The 18,040-nt window shown below is 39.6% G+C and overlaps 2 protein-coding genes across 2 annotated transcripts in view; one reads left to right on the top strand and one right to left on the bottom strand.

The window, feature by feature from the left end:
- Positions 1-9,022, top strand: part of KAT2B (lysine acetyltransferase 2B) — a 44,311-nt gene extending 35,289 nt beyond the window's left edge. The window contains exons 14-18 of the mRNA XM_076331205.1: positions 2,417-2,531; positions 3,291-3,327; positions 3,648-3,711; positions 3,809-3,893; positions 7,017-9,022. Of these exons, the coding sequence (XP_076187320.1) occupies positions 2,417-2,531; positions 3,291-3,327; positions 3,648-3,711; positions 3,809-3,893; positions 7,017-7,210 (495 nt within the window). The 3' untranslated portion in view covers positions 7,211-9,022. The remainder of the gene's footprint in view (positions 1-2,416; positions 2,532-3,290; positions 3,328-3,647; positions 3,712-3,808; positions 3,894-7,016) is intronic.
- Positions 9,023-10,752: 1,730 nt separating this feature from the next.
- SGO1 (shugoshin 1) lies at positions 10,753-16,632 on the bottom strand. The gene is made up of 9 exons (XM_076332318.1): positions 16,540-16,632; positions 15,878-16,020; positions 15,600-15,796; positions 15,131-15,235; positions 14,579-14,643; positions 14,271-14,422; positions 12,288-13,142; positions 11,607-11,778; positions 10,753-11,364 (listed from the first exon to the last, which is right to left on the bottom strand). Exons 2-9 carry the CDS (start codon positions 16,011-16,013, stop codon positions 11,223-11,225), a joined length of 1,824 nt encoding a protein of 607 aa, XP_076188433.1. The 5' UTR covers positions 16,014-16,020; positions 16,540-16,632; the 3' UTR covers positions 10,753-11,222.
- Between the last annotated feature and the right edge of the window lie 1,408 nt (positions 16,633-18,040).

The raw sequence follows: 18,040 nt of genomic DNA, 5'->3' as shown, positions 1-18,040 counted from the left end.
TGAATGCGGTGTTTGTACTGCATGTCCTGTATTTTACTTGAAAGAAAGAGGATTATTTTTTCTGCCACTCTCTTAATATACAAATCAAGGGTGGGCTGTCTTAAATTCCAGGCTGTCCCTCTGGAATTTATGTGGGATGTTCTTTATTTAGTCCATAATAATATTCCATATAACAAGGCAGTTTATTAGCAAAATAATTAAGATGTTTCCAGTTGTGTTTAAATACCTTCCTGGGTTTTTAAAGAAATACAAATTACAAGGATAATTTGTTCGTTCAAGGTTGGTCAAATCTCATGACTTTTTATTTTGTTAAAATGCTTCTTTATGGAACAATCATTTTCCTTCCAGTTGAACTATTTGGCCCATGCTTGCAGAAAGAAAGACAGTATCTGAGTGCTATACATTTAGTTTACAAGGTTTCTTAACTTCACTCATTGGGAAAGTTTTCATATGTCCATACAACATAGGTCATAATTTTTTCCCTTTCATTTCTGCTTGCTTGGGTTACTCTTCAGATCCTAGTCTACTACTGGACATACCACCTTCCCCTCAGGGATGGGATGTTGTCAAGGTGGGCAGATAGTGGACATGTCTCTTGTAGCCTGTTACATTTCAGGCATGCTTAAGAGCAGTAATACTGTTCTAGGCCCAAACCATCAACATGTCACTTCCAAAAACGTAAGTTAGTTTTGAAGATTTTGGCTCTGGGACTGCTTTATTAGCATATGTTATTTTGCATTCTTTACTCTCTCATTTGGTGGGATGTCCATATGTTCAAAAGCACTTGGAGGCACTCCACTGAGAGATAAAGTGCCTTGATCCTCCAGACATCTCATGTCTACCATTATTAGAAAGAAAGCTGTTGTTATACACTGATCTATGCTGTTGTATCTTCTCTGAGAATAAATATATACACTTTTGGAAGTGCATCTTAAGATTGTTTGTTTGACACTCAAAACACAGATCAAGCTTTTTATTCTCCCTGTTCCAAGGAAATTTAGAAATAGCCCTCACAGTCTGCAGCTTTATGAAGAATGTTCGCTTGTCTGCTCAAATCAAAAGCAATGAAGATGATACCTGGACATAAGTAGAATTTTGAATGTTGACAGTAGGGATTACCTACTGATTTGGTTTGCTGCTGGCGTTGGCCAGTACTGGACATCAGACCTAGTCCTGTCCTTTCAGAAGTGAAGCTTTTCATGGGATCTAAGCTTTTATTTAAAGAATTAGAGTATATGCCTATGGCTGCTCTTCCTGATTAAAACAAGCTGTTCAATCAGTAATACTGATTACTCACAAGTCAGCAGGTCACAAAGCTTTGCATAGAGGGATTTTTCATATTTTTCAGAATGACTGTAAATGAGGTACAAATCAGGCAGTGCAAACTCACAAATGGTGGTCTGTGACCAGTACCCAGTGTCGGGTGACATGGTCTTGTTTGAAAGTATTTTGATGTTACGCTGGAATCTGGCCATGGTGCTGTTGTACACTGTATTTCTCTTAACATTTGTAACCTCTATTGAAAGTCTGATTTTTTTTCTTTTCCTCTTCTTTGAGAGAAAATGCTATGTGTGGGGGAGTGAAGGTCCTTAAAAATAAAAATATGTCCATCTTTATTATTTCCAAAGAAAATAGTCTTTCAAGCTGTGGTGGTCTGAATGGCTGCGCATTTGTTTACTCCCAGTTATGAAGTAAGCCATTTTGAAAGTGACATATTCAGGACACACAAAGCTTAGGTAAGCGTCTAAGTGTGTATCAAGAGCACGAAAGCAAATTACTTAGAATTGAGGTAATGAGATTGCAAAGCAGAACAGAGTGTATCCCAGAATTGGGAAAGCCTATTCTGGCATTTACAAGCAGAGTAGAATATCGGTTCCAAAGAGTGGCATCATTCTGACTTCCTTGGGAGAAAATCTTCAGTAAGAGTATCTCTGACTGATATCTGAGCAACTCCTACAGTTATATGGAGACTTCAAAGTGAACAGGTATTTCTAAAATTTTGGAAATCGAACATATATGTGCATTCAATATGTGCCTTGAAATTTCTGACTGGGCTGTGCTGAAGCAGTTCAGAAGCACCAGCTGTCAGAATTAGAGCCAGTTCCCAAACCTGCTTCCAGGAAATTTCCTTCCTTACCTCTGCTGCCACCTTCCCAGGAGGTGTGCAGCTTGTGATCAATACAGCAAGCAATGAGTCCTTTTCTTCCAGATTTGTGCCTAAATAAGCAGCTGAGAGCCTCATCTGCAGAATCGGTGTTCGGCCAGGTAGCTCACCCGTTACCAGCTTCAGGGAATCTATAAGGACCATAAGATTAGGAAGCGAGAGTGTTTTTGTTCATCATGGTTTTGCATTAATCCTCTGGGTTACTTTTGAGCAAACCAATTATTTTTTGTTTTCTCTGCTGCTTTATTACAGATCATTAAAAAGCTCATAGAAAGGAAACAAGCTCAGATACGAAAAGTTTATCCTGGCCTTTCCTGCTTCAAAGATGGAGTACGGCAGATTCCTATAGAAAGCATTCCTGGAATTAGTATGTATCAACCTCTTTTAATGTAGAACAGAAGCAGAACAGCCCAAGAAAGATCCAAGACTAGAAATACTAATGTAGTCATGTATTTCTTTTTGATTAAAATGTAATTGTTTTGGTCTGTTGGTTTGACTTCTATGAAGATTGTTGTGTTTCCAGTACAATTGCTGTCTTCGAGACTTCCCCAAGGCATCCCAGGCTGATGCTCTTCTATGTACTTGTGTGTAATTTTATTTATATGTGATCCCTCTTTGATTTGTATCGCAGTGCAGTCAGCAATTTCCCTTTGGCACCACTGTTACACACTGCACTCCTGTACAAGGATGTGTTCTGTGCTAAACATGGACTTACAGGACGAAACAGAATTAGAACATTTAAGTATCATCTTTTGGGGGATTTTTTTCAACTATGCTTTTCTGCAATTTATTCTCTGTCCCTAGGGAATCAAATTGGATAACTTTGACATCATTATTATTTACAGAGGTTGTGGTAAAATATGTATTGAATTCTTGAAAAAAATGTGTGTTTCATGTAGGAATATTTTAGAATCTTTTCGGCAGTCTGGAGGAAGAGGCATGTAGGAAATTGAATGGGGCTGTAGGCTAGATGGTTGTGTTATGTATTAGGAGTAGCTTTTGTTAAAACAAACCCATTTTACTGCAGCAGTGCTGAAATGGCTTATCTTTTTAGAGTTGCAGTAACTCAGTTAATGTTTTGACCTACTGTAGTTCCCATGTAATCTCTCATGTTGTTGGTGTACAGGAGAGACTGGCTGGAAACCAAGCGGAAAAGAAAGAGGGTGAGTGCTGCAAAAGTAAAATGATGAAGCAGTTTGGAGATTCCTTTGAGAAAAGTCTTTAAACAATGTCATTTGATATTTCCTTCCATCCATTGGAAAATAGATAAATAATCTGCAAGGGATGAGTTTTTAAGTGGGTTTTTTGTTTTGTTTTGGGTTTTTTTTTGGGGGGGTGGTTTGTTTGTTGGTTTTTTTTTTTAAATTTTATGTCTTCCATAAAATGCTTGAAACTTTGGAGATGCTTTTACGTAAGACGGACATCATAGGAATGAAGATAAGCGATTCAAGCTAATCTTTTTGTGTTCATATTTTCTTTCAAGTAAGGAGCCCAAGGATCCAGATCAACTTTACAGCACATTAAAAACCATCCTGCAGCAGGTGAAGGTGAGTGCTAGTTCTAGTTTATTCTGTAAAGATTTTTAAATGATTTCCAATATAGAGTTTCCACATTAGAGATACCTTACTTTTTTCTTTACCAAAGAGCCATCAAAGCGCTTGGCCCTTCATGGAACCTGTGAAGAGAACAGAAGCTCCTGGATATTATGAAGTTATAAGGTTTCCCATGGGTAATGCCATTAACATTTTTTAAGTATAGAGTTTAAAAATCTTTATAGCTGCAGATATAGCAGATAAACTGTAATCTGGTTATTTTATGTTAAAAGATACATATTACTTGCAGCTGAATAGCTTGCAGCTCTGAAGTGCCAAGAGTATGATGCCGTCATTTGAAATTTATGACTGCTTTGTGACCTTTGTGAAGCATCTATAGTGTATACATGTGAAATCTTAGTATGCCCTAGAGAGCCCTAGGAAGCTCTTAAACGGTGCAGTCAGCTAGAAACTTTCGGGACTGAGCTGGTTTATGAGTTGTAAGAATATGTTCTTGTGTGTGGTCATTGCAGATCCTACTGGTACGTTAAAAAATCTCAAACTTTCAGGAACACCTGAGCATTTGAATTGCTTTGAAAAACAGATTTAAGCTTTCTAAATCACATAGAGAAAACCTTCAAAAGTAGCAAGGTTTTCTAATTAAGTCTTAACAGTTTGCTCCAATTTAAGTTTAGGAAAATGCTTCATGCAACTGATTGTAAGATAAAAGTTATCTTTGTATTTTAGATCTGCCAAAGTCGTCCGAGGTGTTTTTTTAATTTATTTATTTTTATTTTTAAATCATGCAGCTATTGTTTATGCAGGATTACTTGCAAAAGGAAGGTACACAATTGCTAATAACATCTTTCTTTTCTTTTGGCTGCTGGGTCGTATAATTTCAATGATGATTCAGTGCAGTTCTAAATAGATGCTTGTTTTGATTTGTATTGCAGCAGATTTAAAACTGAATCCTGCTCCTCCTTCATTGTTTATGCAATACTCACCTCCATCTTTCTGATTACAGTTTCTTTACCTTCTAATGTTATTAGAGAATGAAATACAAGTTCATTGCAGGCTACTATCAGTCAGTTTCTCAGAGAATGAAAGTGTTTGTTCCTGTTGCTTTGCATAGGCTCCTAGCCTGCGTATACCAATTTGGCTTAATGATTTTTTTTTATATTCAACTTATCATTTCCAAATAGCAAATACACGTGTCCTTTATAAAACAGCAGCCGGCTTCCTGTATCCCTGACAAAAATGTATTTTCTAGTAATGAAGAAAAAGAATGTTGACACCCTCCCGTGGCAGAGTTTTCTTCATCTGCTTTTCTGAGCACAGGCTAGATCTAGATGGCCGTTTAATCTGAACAGTGGTTACAAAGAACCTACTGCCTGGGCTGGCAAACCCGAAGTAGGAATGTTGTCTGTCCTTTCCTTGTTCAGATGTATTACACTGGAGGTGGGGGCAGCAGCTCTCGTTTTAGGGTTAAGCTGAGGTCTTTGGTTTAGTTTTGCTTTGTTTTTTCAGCTAAGGAACCCAGCACAACTAAACTGCATTTTGATTCGTGATCAGCTTCTGCTTGCTTTCTGCTCTCACTGCCAGCATGCTGATAGCGTACAAAAATCGCTCAGATGTAATTTCAATTAAAAAGAAACAGCATTGTCTTTTCTTGTGCTATCACATCCAAGATATAACATTTGTCTTTATGTTTGCATACAGACTAAATTGTACAATATTTCAGAGCTATGGCTGTAGGGTTTTTTTAACTGCCTCCTAAGGTCAGTTCTCACATATAAACACTTTTTCCCCCTGTTTTAAGTGTTGTTTCAGCTGCTTATTTTCAAGAAATACTGTTTGGTTTTTTTTCCCTTTTCATCTGCAACACAAAAGCTGTATGGCTGAGTGACAGATGGAGCCAAACTTTCGCTGTAGTTAGAGGAGAACAGTTTAACTGACCAGCCAGGCAATGTTTGCTTTAGGGTGAGCTGAACAGCGTTCTCAGTTGGATGCTATAATTAGACTATGGATACCCAGTTTAGATGTAGGCACCTAAATTTCAGACTTAATTTCAGCTGAATGAGCCTTTGCTTTTGCAAAATATTGTGCAACACTAGTGAATGGCAAGTTATATATCATTGGAAGAGGTATTTGAGAGCATTCATCAAACTTTTCTTAAATAATCCCCTCATCAATTTCACAGGGTTTTTCTCTATTTTACTGACGTCAAATCTCCCTTAAAAAACCCAAACTAAAAAAAAAAAAAACCAAACCAAAACAAAAATACCCATAACCATATTTTTTAAAATCTTAAGTTTTAAGGTTTAGTTCCTTTGCATTGGAGGTCTTTGGTCTCTGCTTTCCTTGCAATACTTGTTGGCAGTAAGTCTTCTCCATTTCAGCTGTTTCTGTTACGGTTTCACAAAGGTGCTGCTGAAGCCTGGCTCAAGCATTGCTAGAAAAGTAGTTGTTTGTTAGAGCATCTGAGGTGAGAAAAGCCAAGGCATCCAGCACACCTCCCCCTACTTCTATTCCTGTACTGACTCCTAGAACACTTGTAATGTAGTCAAAATTTTTAAATGACTGATAGGAATTACTGGGAAAGCGACTGTGTGGAGAACACCGAGATGATTTACATTTTTACAGATTACTGATTTTAGTATAAAGGAAAACATTTCTTAAAGAATGTTCTGTAAGTAAAGGTTTTGTATGATGCATTGAACGCAGGAGAGATCTGTTCTCGCATGACTTAAAAAGGGGTACATAACTATAAACTTTGAAGCTGTAATTAAAATATATGTAGAGTGTGGAACACTTCTTAATCTCTTTTTCGAAGCTGCAGGTACTGCTGGTAGCATAGACAGATGTCTCTTCTCTGCTGTGTTCGCACAGAAGTGAGGATTTTAGGTTAACATACATGTTTTGTGATGTTTGAATACTTTGCTTATACACTCCTAAGGACTCCTCCAGCAGAGCTGACAACAGCTTTGCCTCGCAGAGCGGTTGGGGCGGAGAGTTAGGGACACCTAATACCCACTGAAAACTCAGAGAAGTACGAGAACACAAAAGAATGATGCTTTAATCTTTTAAAGGAGGAAAAAATAAACTCTATACAAAATCATTCTTACAGTGAAACATTGCTTAGTTCCAGGGGCTTAACTGCTGTTGAAGCTAAAAAAGGGACCATGCCTTCGATGAAGGAAATTAGGAATTCCAAATCCTAGCTTTGCCAGTTCATGTTAAATGGCGCATCAGTTTAAAGGGATATTGCATGCGAAAAGTATTTGAATCAAACGCTGTTAATCTATTTTTCTCCTGTACAGATCTCAAAACAATGAGTGAGCGACTCAAGAATAGGTACTACGTGTCTAAGAAATTATTCATGGCAGACTTGCAGCGAGTCTTTACAAATTGCAGAGAGTACAACCCCCCCGAGAGTGAATACTACAAATGTGCCAATATACTGGAGAAATTCTTCTACACAAAAATTAAAGAAGCTGGATTAATTGACAAGTGACACTGTCTTTTTTACAGCCAATCAGTGTGCCTACTTCATGGGCAGGGGAAGCCGTTATGTATCTGAGTTGTGGGACTTTAAGGTTTTGAGAAACTTCTGTTGAATACTTAGCACTTTTAAAAACCCTTTTAGTTTTGCAAACCTGTATTATACTGAAGTTACAAAAATTATTTTATTAAAATGCTTTATAATGTATTTAATTACGGAAGATTTCTTTTGTGTGCCCATTACCGTATGTTCATAATAAGTTTATCAGCTACAGCCTCAGAAACCCCACAAAACATGTGGGAAATTGCACATGTTTGGGAATATGAAGAAAATTCCCAAACAACAGATGTTATAGCTTACCTAATGCAGTACCTATTTGATAAAGTTTTATTATTTTTTTTCCAGTAAAAAAGAAAACAGTAAGGGAAAACAACAGTCGGGGGGGTTCTGAAACACTTATTTCTTTGTAGAATCTTTTTATAAGATATTATTTTTTAAAAGAAACACTCAGCTGGTTGAGAAGCTGTGAGAGAAGAGCAGCCAGTTCTGAAAAAGGACTGCCTGTAATCTTTGATAGATGCAAGTTTTTCTATTCATTTTGGGTTTTGATAAATATTTTACCTGCAAATTGTAATCTCATAACCACTATTTAAAAAAAAAAGAATAAATCTGGCTAGATGTGTAATGTCATAGTGACTTGGCTTATGCAGGACATAAGTACCCAAAATAACTTCAGAGAATCTGATTCGCATATACTAAACTATTTCAATTGGCTTGGTAGAGTTAAGGTTTTGATGCACTTCATGATCCACCCTGTTTACTACTCTTCACTGATAAATTCTTTATATTATTCAGCAGAGATAAGACTATTGTACACAAAAGAAGTCAACATATGACAGCTTCTAGCTTATATACTTGGCTCTGTGGTAAACTGGATTTTCTACCAAGCTTTATTGTAAACGCTTATTAACTGTGATTATTTAGACCCAGGAACATACTAACATTTTACAACTCATGTTAGGATATCTTCAAATCGAGCACTTATATATATTATATATATATATTTTGCTGCTTACACTACACTTTTAAGAGGTACACCTAACTTCCTAATGGAGATCAGTACAGGCCAAAAAGTTGTCACACAACATTTTCTAATTAGAGTTTGTAACTGTAAATTATAATTGCTTTTGTGAAAAACAGATTTACCTTTCATTCTTGGTGTTTTATATTTACAGATGTTACACTGGTAAAATTCAGTAGTTATAAGACTGAAAAACCCCCAATCCTGCGCGGTGTCAAAGAATATATTCCTGCAAAATGCCTGTGCGATGTTAAATCACAAGTCAATTCAGCAAGTAGATGTCAGGAACTACCTGGAAGTAGTAACTGTGGTACACACACGGTATTCAAAATGTTAACACTAGACTTGCCATAGTGTTTTGTATGAGATTAGTCTGACCTACATTTGGATCTATAACAAAGGTACAGTGAGTATTTTTTTTTTTTTTAATAGCCAGTACTGGATGCTATAATCCTGTTTTGTAGATTGGGCCTACGGATGCACCTGTTAAGCTTGGTATCCTGTGAAATTTTGTTATTTTCAGAGTAGATTTTCTTATCGTCTTTCAATCAGATTGTCTCTTCTATATTGAAACATTTGTTTTCTAATTTAAGAATTAATATTTTCATAGATACTGTGCAATAAAGTTACGGTAGGATATGTGGTTTTGCAAATGCTTTAACAGCTGATGAACTTTACATTTGTAAAATTAATATATTGTACTGGTACAGAATAGTTTTAAATTATATATGTACAAAACCCTACTTATTTTGGTCTCTTTTTTCATTAATTAGTTCTTGCACTACAAATATACACACTGAAGCAATTTCACAGCTGAGCACAGTGAATCTACAAGAGTGCAGTCAGTGCACCTTCCAGGTACACTAGAAAATACACAAAAAAGCCTCCGAGTTCACTGGGAGCATGGTGTGATAAACCGACCGGAGAATTCAGTATGGAAAGCTGTGACCATTCCAGGTAGCATTCTCTGCTCCATGCTAACGGAGCTACAGTGATGCTGTTACTCCCCTCTCCTCAACATCTCAAACAATTCTTTGACTGAGGTGTTCAAGAGCTTTGATTTTTCACCTCAAAGCATGCTCGTGCTGTTTTCTCACTTTTGCCTACTAGAGTCCTTTATTCACAAGACACTATATACATGGGAGCAAACTACAGTCCATGCTGAGCCTGTACTTACCTGCTATCACCACGATGTTACTCAGATGTTACGCTAGTTTTATTTTGCATACCATAAACAAGCCCTGCATCTGCCCAATACCTTGACAGACAATTACAGAGTATGAAGAAATTTATTTTTTTTTCCCCCCATCCACTAAGATTTAGTCCTATGCCACATCACAGAAGAGCGTACTGTTCAGAGGGTAGCAAACAGTGGTCAAAAGAGGCTTAGCTGTTTTCTCGGACACTTCTAGGAGTATCAGTTGAGAATTGGTGATGGAACTGCAGCAATTCTTCAAGCTTACGCAATCCAAAAAAACCCCAGACGCACCACACCTGCCTTGGGCTGCTCTGCTATCACGTTGTTCTTTTTCGGTCCCTGATAAACAACTGTTACAGATTTGTTCACTGAAAGACAAGAGCACCTGAAGTTAAATCATTCTGCTTAAGTTCCTATAGTACTAAAGAGTTTCAGAAGGAAGATGGTAGTGCCCAGAGCTAGAATTTTAGGATACAAATGGAAGGTTAAGTTTCAGTTCCAACATCTAAAGGCTGTGTTGTGAACAGATACTTTCAGTCAGTAGCTGCAGCTTTTATTATTACTGTTGAGAGAGTCACCTAAGAAGTTACCAGTAAAACAATAATTAACACTATACATTTTTATTACAGAAAGGGAGAGATCTTACACCTCTTGGAGTGGAACAGGTGAGACAGGCAGTCTTGCAAGACAAATGAAGAACCTGTATTTTTGTACTTTCCCATTATTTAATGTAGCTTTCCTCTTTGTATTCATGTATCCATTAATACTTCTTAAGTGTTTCTCAAGCAAAGCAAAGCTAGTTGGAGTGCTCTGCAACCCTGAAATCTTGCTGGACAGTTTATAACAGTGTTCTAGCATACTGCCTACTGTGGTACCAAATGGTACCAGTTCCGATGTGGCAGACCTTCCTCTGGTAAAGGCGCTTGGCCAAAATTATTACGACATCCCATAATAGTAGTTTACTTTGTGCTCTGACAAAGCAGAGCACTCTTCACCAACCATCACCGACAAGCAGATAGGAACAAAGCAAATTTAAGTTGATTATAACTTGCGTTCGTAGCAGTACCAACCAACCCTAAATTACTACTTTTGAAAGCTCCAGCTACATAATCAGATTACAACTGGCAATCTTGCTTCTAAACTATGCTTATGCCACCTAAGATGGGGAGGGAGTACACTGGCTTGCGGTATGCCTACTGCTGACACTGCTACCTTTGAAGCAAATACGGAAACCCTGCAAAAAGAACACCAACCAACTCCGAGCTGTTTCCGAACACTAAGACATTTATTCTGAGCTTCAACATGAAACTACAACCATTACATAAAGAAGATCTGTACAAACTTTGTTATTAAGAAAACCACAAAAACATTTGATCTTAAGTGCCTGAAGTTCACCTTTGCCAACCACTGTGAGATCAGGCAGGGTATAAGTCATAAAATTACATTGACCATCTTTTCCATCAGGTATTTCCGATTTACTCACAGATCCATGATGCAGGGATGCCTCCTCTCAAAAGAGTTGGAATGGAATCACCTTAGTTATAAAAGTAGTCTTGTGTCTTCTATATCATTAAAAAACCAGTCACTGGATTAAAAACAAAAACTCCTTAATTTTATATCCGTACTATTGGATACATAGAAATAATTGCATATTTGTGTAAGATATTGTGCAACGATAATTTCCTGGACGAAAGATTTCCTTTCTTCACGGAGCAAGCATGGTTTTGCTATCATGACTGGAAATCTCAACGACAACCAACAAATTTCTCATCGTATTTTGACAGAGGTTCTTTCTTAAAAGAACAGCGTTTAGCATCTTTTTTCTGCTTGAAAATTGGAGAATTCAGAAAATTTGTATCTGTAAATGGATCTCCTCTCCTGAGTTTCCTGTTAAAGAAAAAAAAAAAACAACAAAAAAGACAAAATTGAGTTTTGTTCCCCACGTCACTTAAAACATTAACTTTCAGCTCATGAGTTCAATATCACATGAACTATTTTGTATTACTAACATCAGACCTCTCTGAATGTTTTGTTAAGAACTTATTTCCAATATTTAAATAATCCCCTCAAATCCTCCATTTGATGGAATATTACGAACTTTATACCAAACTGGAAAGTAAGACACCTACCCTGCAATACTTGGTTCTTTATAGCTCACAGTAAGAGTACAGCTTCGCTTGCGTTTTGGAGATCGTGGTCCTTCACCTTCTGGAACAATAGTTACATTCCCAGCGCTGGGGAGCAATGAGGTGGTATTGGTAACATCACAGAGATGACCATGAGGTGGCTCAGAAGGCTGCCCTAGGAAGAAATTACGCACAGTTAAGACAATTCAGGCAAGCTAACTTAAAAGAGAATGTCAATGAACATACTAGATGTGAAGGAACTCTCAGCTATAAGTATTATCTTCATCATTTCGCTTAAGAATACATAGGGGAATCAACAAATACTCAGGATTTTAATTTGGAAAAAAAAAATTAACACTAAGCAGTGCCAGGCAAAGCGTGATTTGTTATTCCACTTCTCTCTCAGTTTAGACTCTTGTTCTCCTCTTTTTCCTCAGCTTTAATACATCATTAAACACATCTAAAATACAGTATTAATTCATTGTTGACCAATTTCTGAAACAGAACATATCTTTAATTCCAATTTCTGCTGAGGGAAAAAAAAAAAGCAGACAGAAGAATGACTCTAATGATTTTTATAACATTATTCTGTTTGTATTTATTAAAGAAACTAAAGTAAAAAAGCCTAAATCCCTTGAACAATGTTATCTCTCAAGGAAACAAAACCAATTACAGAACACTTACTAATAGACTTGTCACTTGATATATTGCTTTCAGTCTCTTTTTCATTATGGAGTTTCTGCTCACGCTGTGCCAAACATCTTTTAGACCTTGGCCTTGCATGGACTGGCGATGTATCTTTCTTGTCCACTGAACTTTTCCTTTTTTTCGATTTACTCTTGTAAGGCTCATAAAGGCTATCATCTGAATCTTCTTCAGTATCGCTTGACTCGATGGTATTATTTTCAGGTAAGTCGTCTTTGTCATCCACACCAGTATCTCTGTCATTCACCTTATTTTGTCGAAAAGGTGTAACGTGGACACGCTCTTCAAAATGAAAGTCATAAGCATCACTGGAGCCACCCAAGAAATCCAACTTTTCTTTGGAAGCCTCTTTACCCTGTCTTTTTTTTGGTCTTTGTCTGGAAGTATTTTTAGGCCATTGCAGTTTTCCCTTCTGATGCTTCTCTTTCCTTACTTGAGAGCCTTCTCTGCTTTTCCACTCACGTTGTTTAAGATCAGAATTATTGTTTAAGTTGAACTGTGCAGTTTCAGAATCTATCCGCCTCAATACCAGCTCTGAACCTACCTTGTTTTCATTTAACTGAGAAATATCTGAATTAATGCTTTCTACCGTACATGTCTCTAGACTTTCCTCAAGTCTAATTTCATCCTCTTTAGAAATCTCTTTTGTTGAATCAGGTGCTTCTGAATGGTCCAAGACACCAGCGCAAAGTTCATTGTGATTTCTCGTCTTTGAATAGCGACGCCTGGTGGACACACTTTTTGGTAACACATTACCAAATCCTTCCTCTCCACCTGAAGAAACATTTTCCAGCTCTGACCCTATGTTGTCCAGATGAAAATCTGATGTTCGTCCTTGTAATTGAAGAGAAAAAGTCATATTAAAGCTAAACAGTAACAACCTGTTAAGGTTTTCTGCAAATTCTGAACCTGTCAAAAATTAAGACTATTCTTAGAATTTTCTCCACAGATTTGTATAAACCAGTATTTGACAATCAAGATAAGCTCTGTTTAATACAGCTTCCAGACAGAAAGCAGTTAAGTATACTACATTAGGATTTTCCTGTAAACTGTTCTGTTATCTTACAGGTCATTTTTTCTGAGTATTTAACTTTGTTAACAATTGTTGATTTCATAGTAGGGAAGTGATCATCCCCCTGTACTCGGCACTGGTGAGGTCGCACCTCAAATACTGTGTTCAGTTTTGGGCCCCTCACTGCAAGACAGACATTGAGGTGCTGCAGTGCGTCCAAAGAAGGGCAATGAAGCTGGTGAAGGGTCTGGAGAACAAGTCCTATGAGGAGCAACTGAGGGAACTGGGGTTGTTTAGCCTGGAGAAAAGGAGGCTGAGGGGAGACCTCATCGCTCTCTACAACTACCTGAAAGGAGGTTGTAGCGAGGTGGGTGTCGGTCTCTTCTCCCAAGTAACTAGCGATAGGACGAGAGGAAATGGCCTCAAGTTGCGCCAGGGGAGGTTTAGATTGGACGTGAGGAAAAATTTCTTTACTGAAAGAGTGGTGAAACATTGGACCAGGCTGCCCAGGGAAGTGGTGGAGTCCCCATCCCTGGAAGTATTTAAAAGACGTGTAGATGAGGCGCTTAGGGACATGGTTTAGTGGGCATGGTGGTGTTGGGTTGACAGTTGGACTTGATGATCTTAGAGGTCTTTTCCAACCTTAATGATTCTATAAGTGATAATGCACGACTAAAGATGACTTTACTCTGTTGAACTGTTTGGTAGATAATGAAACTAGACTGCAGGTACATAGAAGACAAAGCATTTTCAAATTTCTCCCCCATTTTGCTAGGCATCTTCATTCAAAAAGTTTACAAGTTGCCAACATTAATATCTAACCTTTATAATAAGAAGTGGAAAATTACTTAACAGTTACTTCAAAAACAGTAATTACATTTTAAGCTTATACTCACACATTTTTTTCCTGATTCAGAATAGAGCAATGTCTGATACTTTGATTTAGTTACCTTTGTCTGGAACGATTTTGGTTAAGGAAATGGCATTGTCAGATTCTTCACAGATCTCCGACACAGAATGAGCCGGCTCATTTCTACCACTATCAGCCTCCATCCCACTCGGAAGCACTTGGTCATCTCCGTCAGCACACTGTAGAGGTCCTCTAGAGAAAATACCAAGGTATTTACTGAATAGCAATATATTTTATGACAATGAACTACTTCATTACATTGGATTTCTTCCCTTTTTCCAGTCAGAAAATTAAGCTTACTGTAACAGAATTTTCAAATATAAATAGGTATTAATAAAAGATACTTACACTGAACTTATTTGTCCTATGACACTGGAACTATTTTCAAGAACTGAAGAAAGCACTCTCCGATTCTGTCAATAAAATAAATCTTACTGTGACTAAATAGCTGAAACAAGCTTGCACCATATACAAATTTTAGACAACAGCCAAGTTACCCACAGAAGGGCCAAAGAGGCCCTCGACTCTTTTTCTTTCTGGCTGGCTAACACAAAGTGCTGTGGGATCTCACATACTCAGCTCCTGCAAGTCAGCACATTCATCACCAGCCCAGTCATACAGACAGTGGACAGGGGAAGGAACTGTGAGGATGGTACAGGGAACAAGACACAAAACCACAGAAAATCAGGGTGCCCCTACCACCTAGTAGCAGAGCCTCTGTCCCACTAACAACCTACTACACACCCCCACAGCGTGGGCCCCATGTCATACTGGGTACTGCGGGACTAGCCATACCTCCAAACTAAGGCTCAAGTATCAAAAACTATGTGCATCTATGCTGGAAGGAGTAAGGGGAAGAATTAACAGAAATTCTGCCCCTCAAGAGGAAAAGGTACTTACTACACCTATGGAACACAAATTCTCTGCTGGGCCAAGAAGATCAATTGAGTCCAGTAAATTCTGTGAAACTTTTGAAATTATCTCATTCAAGGCTGACAGTCGATTCTAATGGACAAAAGAAGGAAAACAACACTGTTACTGTCATAGTCTAGTATCAACTACCAATGTAATAAATTTCTAATGGTATTTTGAAGTGACTAAATCCCAAAGATACCTACGTCAGGTACCTTCAACTGTGAATAAAAACCCCCACATTTACAGAAGATAGATTTTAATTAAAGAAAGAGTAGACAGAAAAAAAAATATATATATTTAGTTAATGACCAGATTAGGTGAAAATATGAAAAAACTTGTTCTATATATTGAATTACTTTTTTATGAAACATGTAAGATCATAAAGATATCAAGTGGATTGGTGCAGATTCCGATGTTCAGCTTCACTAAATCATGAAGTTATTATTTAAAATACCTCAACAAGTCCTTGTGCTTGCTTGAACCTAAGATTTCTTTGCAAGTTAAACATCTGAACCTTCAGATCTTGATACTCTTTCCTTAAATGAAGAATGGTAGCCTGGGCATCCCTCAGTTTGAGCTTTTCTTCTTGCAAAGCCTGAGCTAGAGCTCTGTTGTTTGCTTGGATGCTCTTCATTTGCATGGAGCTGTTGGCTGCAACAGAACAGTGAGTATTTCAACTTGGTTTAAAAAAAAAAAAATTATGAAAACTGTTAAGATATTTAAGCATCTTACTTGCTATTTTGCACTTTACAGTGGAGATCTGGCTAATTTTACCCAACCTTGTCCATTTCTGATTTCTTTTCTCTTTCATTCGTTCTTTTATATCACCCAGACTGTCTTTGAAGGGCTTTTTCAAGTATTCAGCCATCTTCTACCTTTAAAAATAAAGGGTGAAGAACTCATTAAGCTGGTGTTGCACAGTGCTCCCCAACGCCAAAAAAAAAAGGAACAGAGAAACAAGAGTACAGCTCACAGTATTTTTAAGTTGCATACACACATATAAGAGACCCACAAATACGAAAAGACACGCAGCTACGGCCATTTCCAAAACAACTTTTGCAGCATGGCTACCGTCACTATTGCCGATTATCTGAACTGCAAAACGCACGGTGTCCGCGGCAAAGACCAGGCCGAGGCCCCTAGACACTCGCATCGGGGCGGTACGACGGGCCGCGGCGGAGGGTAGGGGGTGTCCCCGAGGCGTCGGAAGCAGGCCCCGGGCTCCTCGAACACTGAAGGAAGACACCCACCCACCCACCCACCGGCCCGCCGTACCTCCTCAAAAAGGCGTATACGCCGCCGGGCACCTCCCACGCACGGCCGCGGCTGCCCGAGCCCCAGGCGGAGGCGACACCGCTCCGGCCGCCCCCAAGCCCCAGCGGCCGTTAGCCTACCACCACCAGCCGCCGCCGCCGGCGGCTCTCGCCTGGCGTCCCCCGCAGAGCCCCGGCTTGTCTGACGACGGCAGCAACCGCCGCCCGCGCGCTCGGCCTCGGGGGGCGACAGGGCGTCCCCGCGCGCGGCCGGACGGTCGGCACCGCTCCCCGACGTTCAAAAACCAGCGCCGCGGCCTCGCATTGGTGGGACCGGCGCGTGGCGTCACAGCACGGCCGCCGCGCTCATCCGGGCCTCGCGCCCGGCCCCGCCCCTCGGGGCGGCACCGGAGGCTGCGTGCGCCAGCCCGGCCCAGCCTCGCCCCGTCCCGCCGGCCCCCAGCTGAGGCGGCAGCGCCCCGCGGAGCCGGTTTCGCTCCCTGGAGGCCGTTGTGGCCGTTGGCGGTGCCACAGGCCGCCCCGGGGCTCTGGCTGAAGTCGGGCTCGGGGCCGACGCGCCCCTTGGGCCCCGCCGCGGCTCCCCCGGCCAGACCCTCGCCCCGGGCCCTGTGTTCACCTGCAGCGCCTCTGCTGCCATAGCGGAAAGACACCGAGGCAGAGCGGAGGCTGTTTATTAAACATAAATAATAAATAATGACTGATAAAAATCATCAGTCTTAGATACTTTACTTACAGCAATTGCTTGTTGCAAAAGTAGCAAGACGAGCCTTTCCCGCTCCTCCTGGACCACGCTTCTTGTGGAGTGCGCCTAACTCCTCCTGCCGCAGCTTGGAATGAAAATACTACAAAAGCTGCAGAGTTAAACCTACTTTCAAACACTTATTTTATGAAATAAACTCTTCCAAAATCCCGTCGATAAGGTGATGGCAACTGCCGCTCCGTGAGGTTTACACGTGGCCAGGCGGCGAAGCCTAGGACAAGCATGGCCGAGGTCAGGCTGGCGGCCTGGCCCTGAGGGAAGCCTCCCCGGGGCGTGCCAGGCTTGAGGCCATTGTTCACCTCCCTGCCAGCCCATGGGCGTCCTCTTTGATTATGTCATTCTTGTAGCAACTGTAACTGATTGGTACATGCTAATAGCTATGCATATTGAACATGGAGTGCTGAGCTTTGATTAAACACTGCTTTATGACGGGACAATAAAAAAAATCAGCTAAGCGATATCTTATTAACAGTAGAATAAATGGTATTCTTGTACCTGAGAAACTAGCATTTCGTAGCTACTGCATTTTTTCTTTTCTAACAGCTATTCCTGCCTGCTTGATTTTATTCGTTACAGCTTGGATGTGGTGTGGCAAGCTGATTTCAAACTTAAAAAATTCTCATAGATCATGACAGAAACGGTAGTCCATGATATGTACGCATTTATCTTTCTCACTCCTTGGAAGACTATGTATTTTTTGTTTCTTCAGCTCAGAATAGCTGGCCTCATCTGTAGTTTTTACAGCAGTGTAAATAAATACCATTTAACTTACTCTCTTACTTCATCAACAGGTACTGATTGTATCTATTGATACAATACAAATACAAGTTGGGGTTAGCAAATAAGTTGCCCTGCACAGTT

Source organism: Aptenodytes patagonicus, chromosome 2, assembly GCF_965638725.1.
Source record: "Aptenodytes patagonicus chromosome 2, bAptPat1.pri.cur, whole genome shotgun sequence".
Classification (NCBI taxonomy): Eukaryota; Metazoa; Chordata; class Aves; order Sphenisciformes; family Spheniscidae; genus Aptenodytes; species Aptenodytes patagonicus.
Note: the sequence above shows the minus strand (reverse complement) of the source record. Positions and strands in the feature narration are given on the sequence as shown.

Coding starts and splice junctions, on each gene's coding strand:
- SGO1 (XM_076332318.1), bottom strand. CDS start 16,013: ATGGCTGAATACTTGAAAAAGCCCTTCAAAGACAGTCTGGGTGATATA. Junction 15,797..15,877: donor TGTAAAGTGCAAAATAGCAA/GTAAGATGCTTA, acceptor GTTCTGTTGCAG/CCAACAGCTCCATGCAAATG. Junction 14,644..15,130: donor ATTTGTGTTCCATAGGTGTA/GTAAGTACCTTT, acceptor TTTTATTGACAG/AATCGGAGAGTGCTTTCTTC.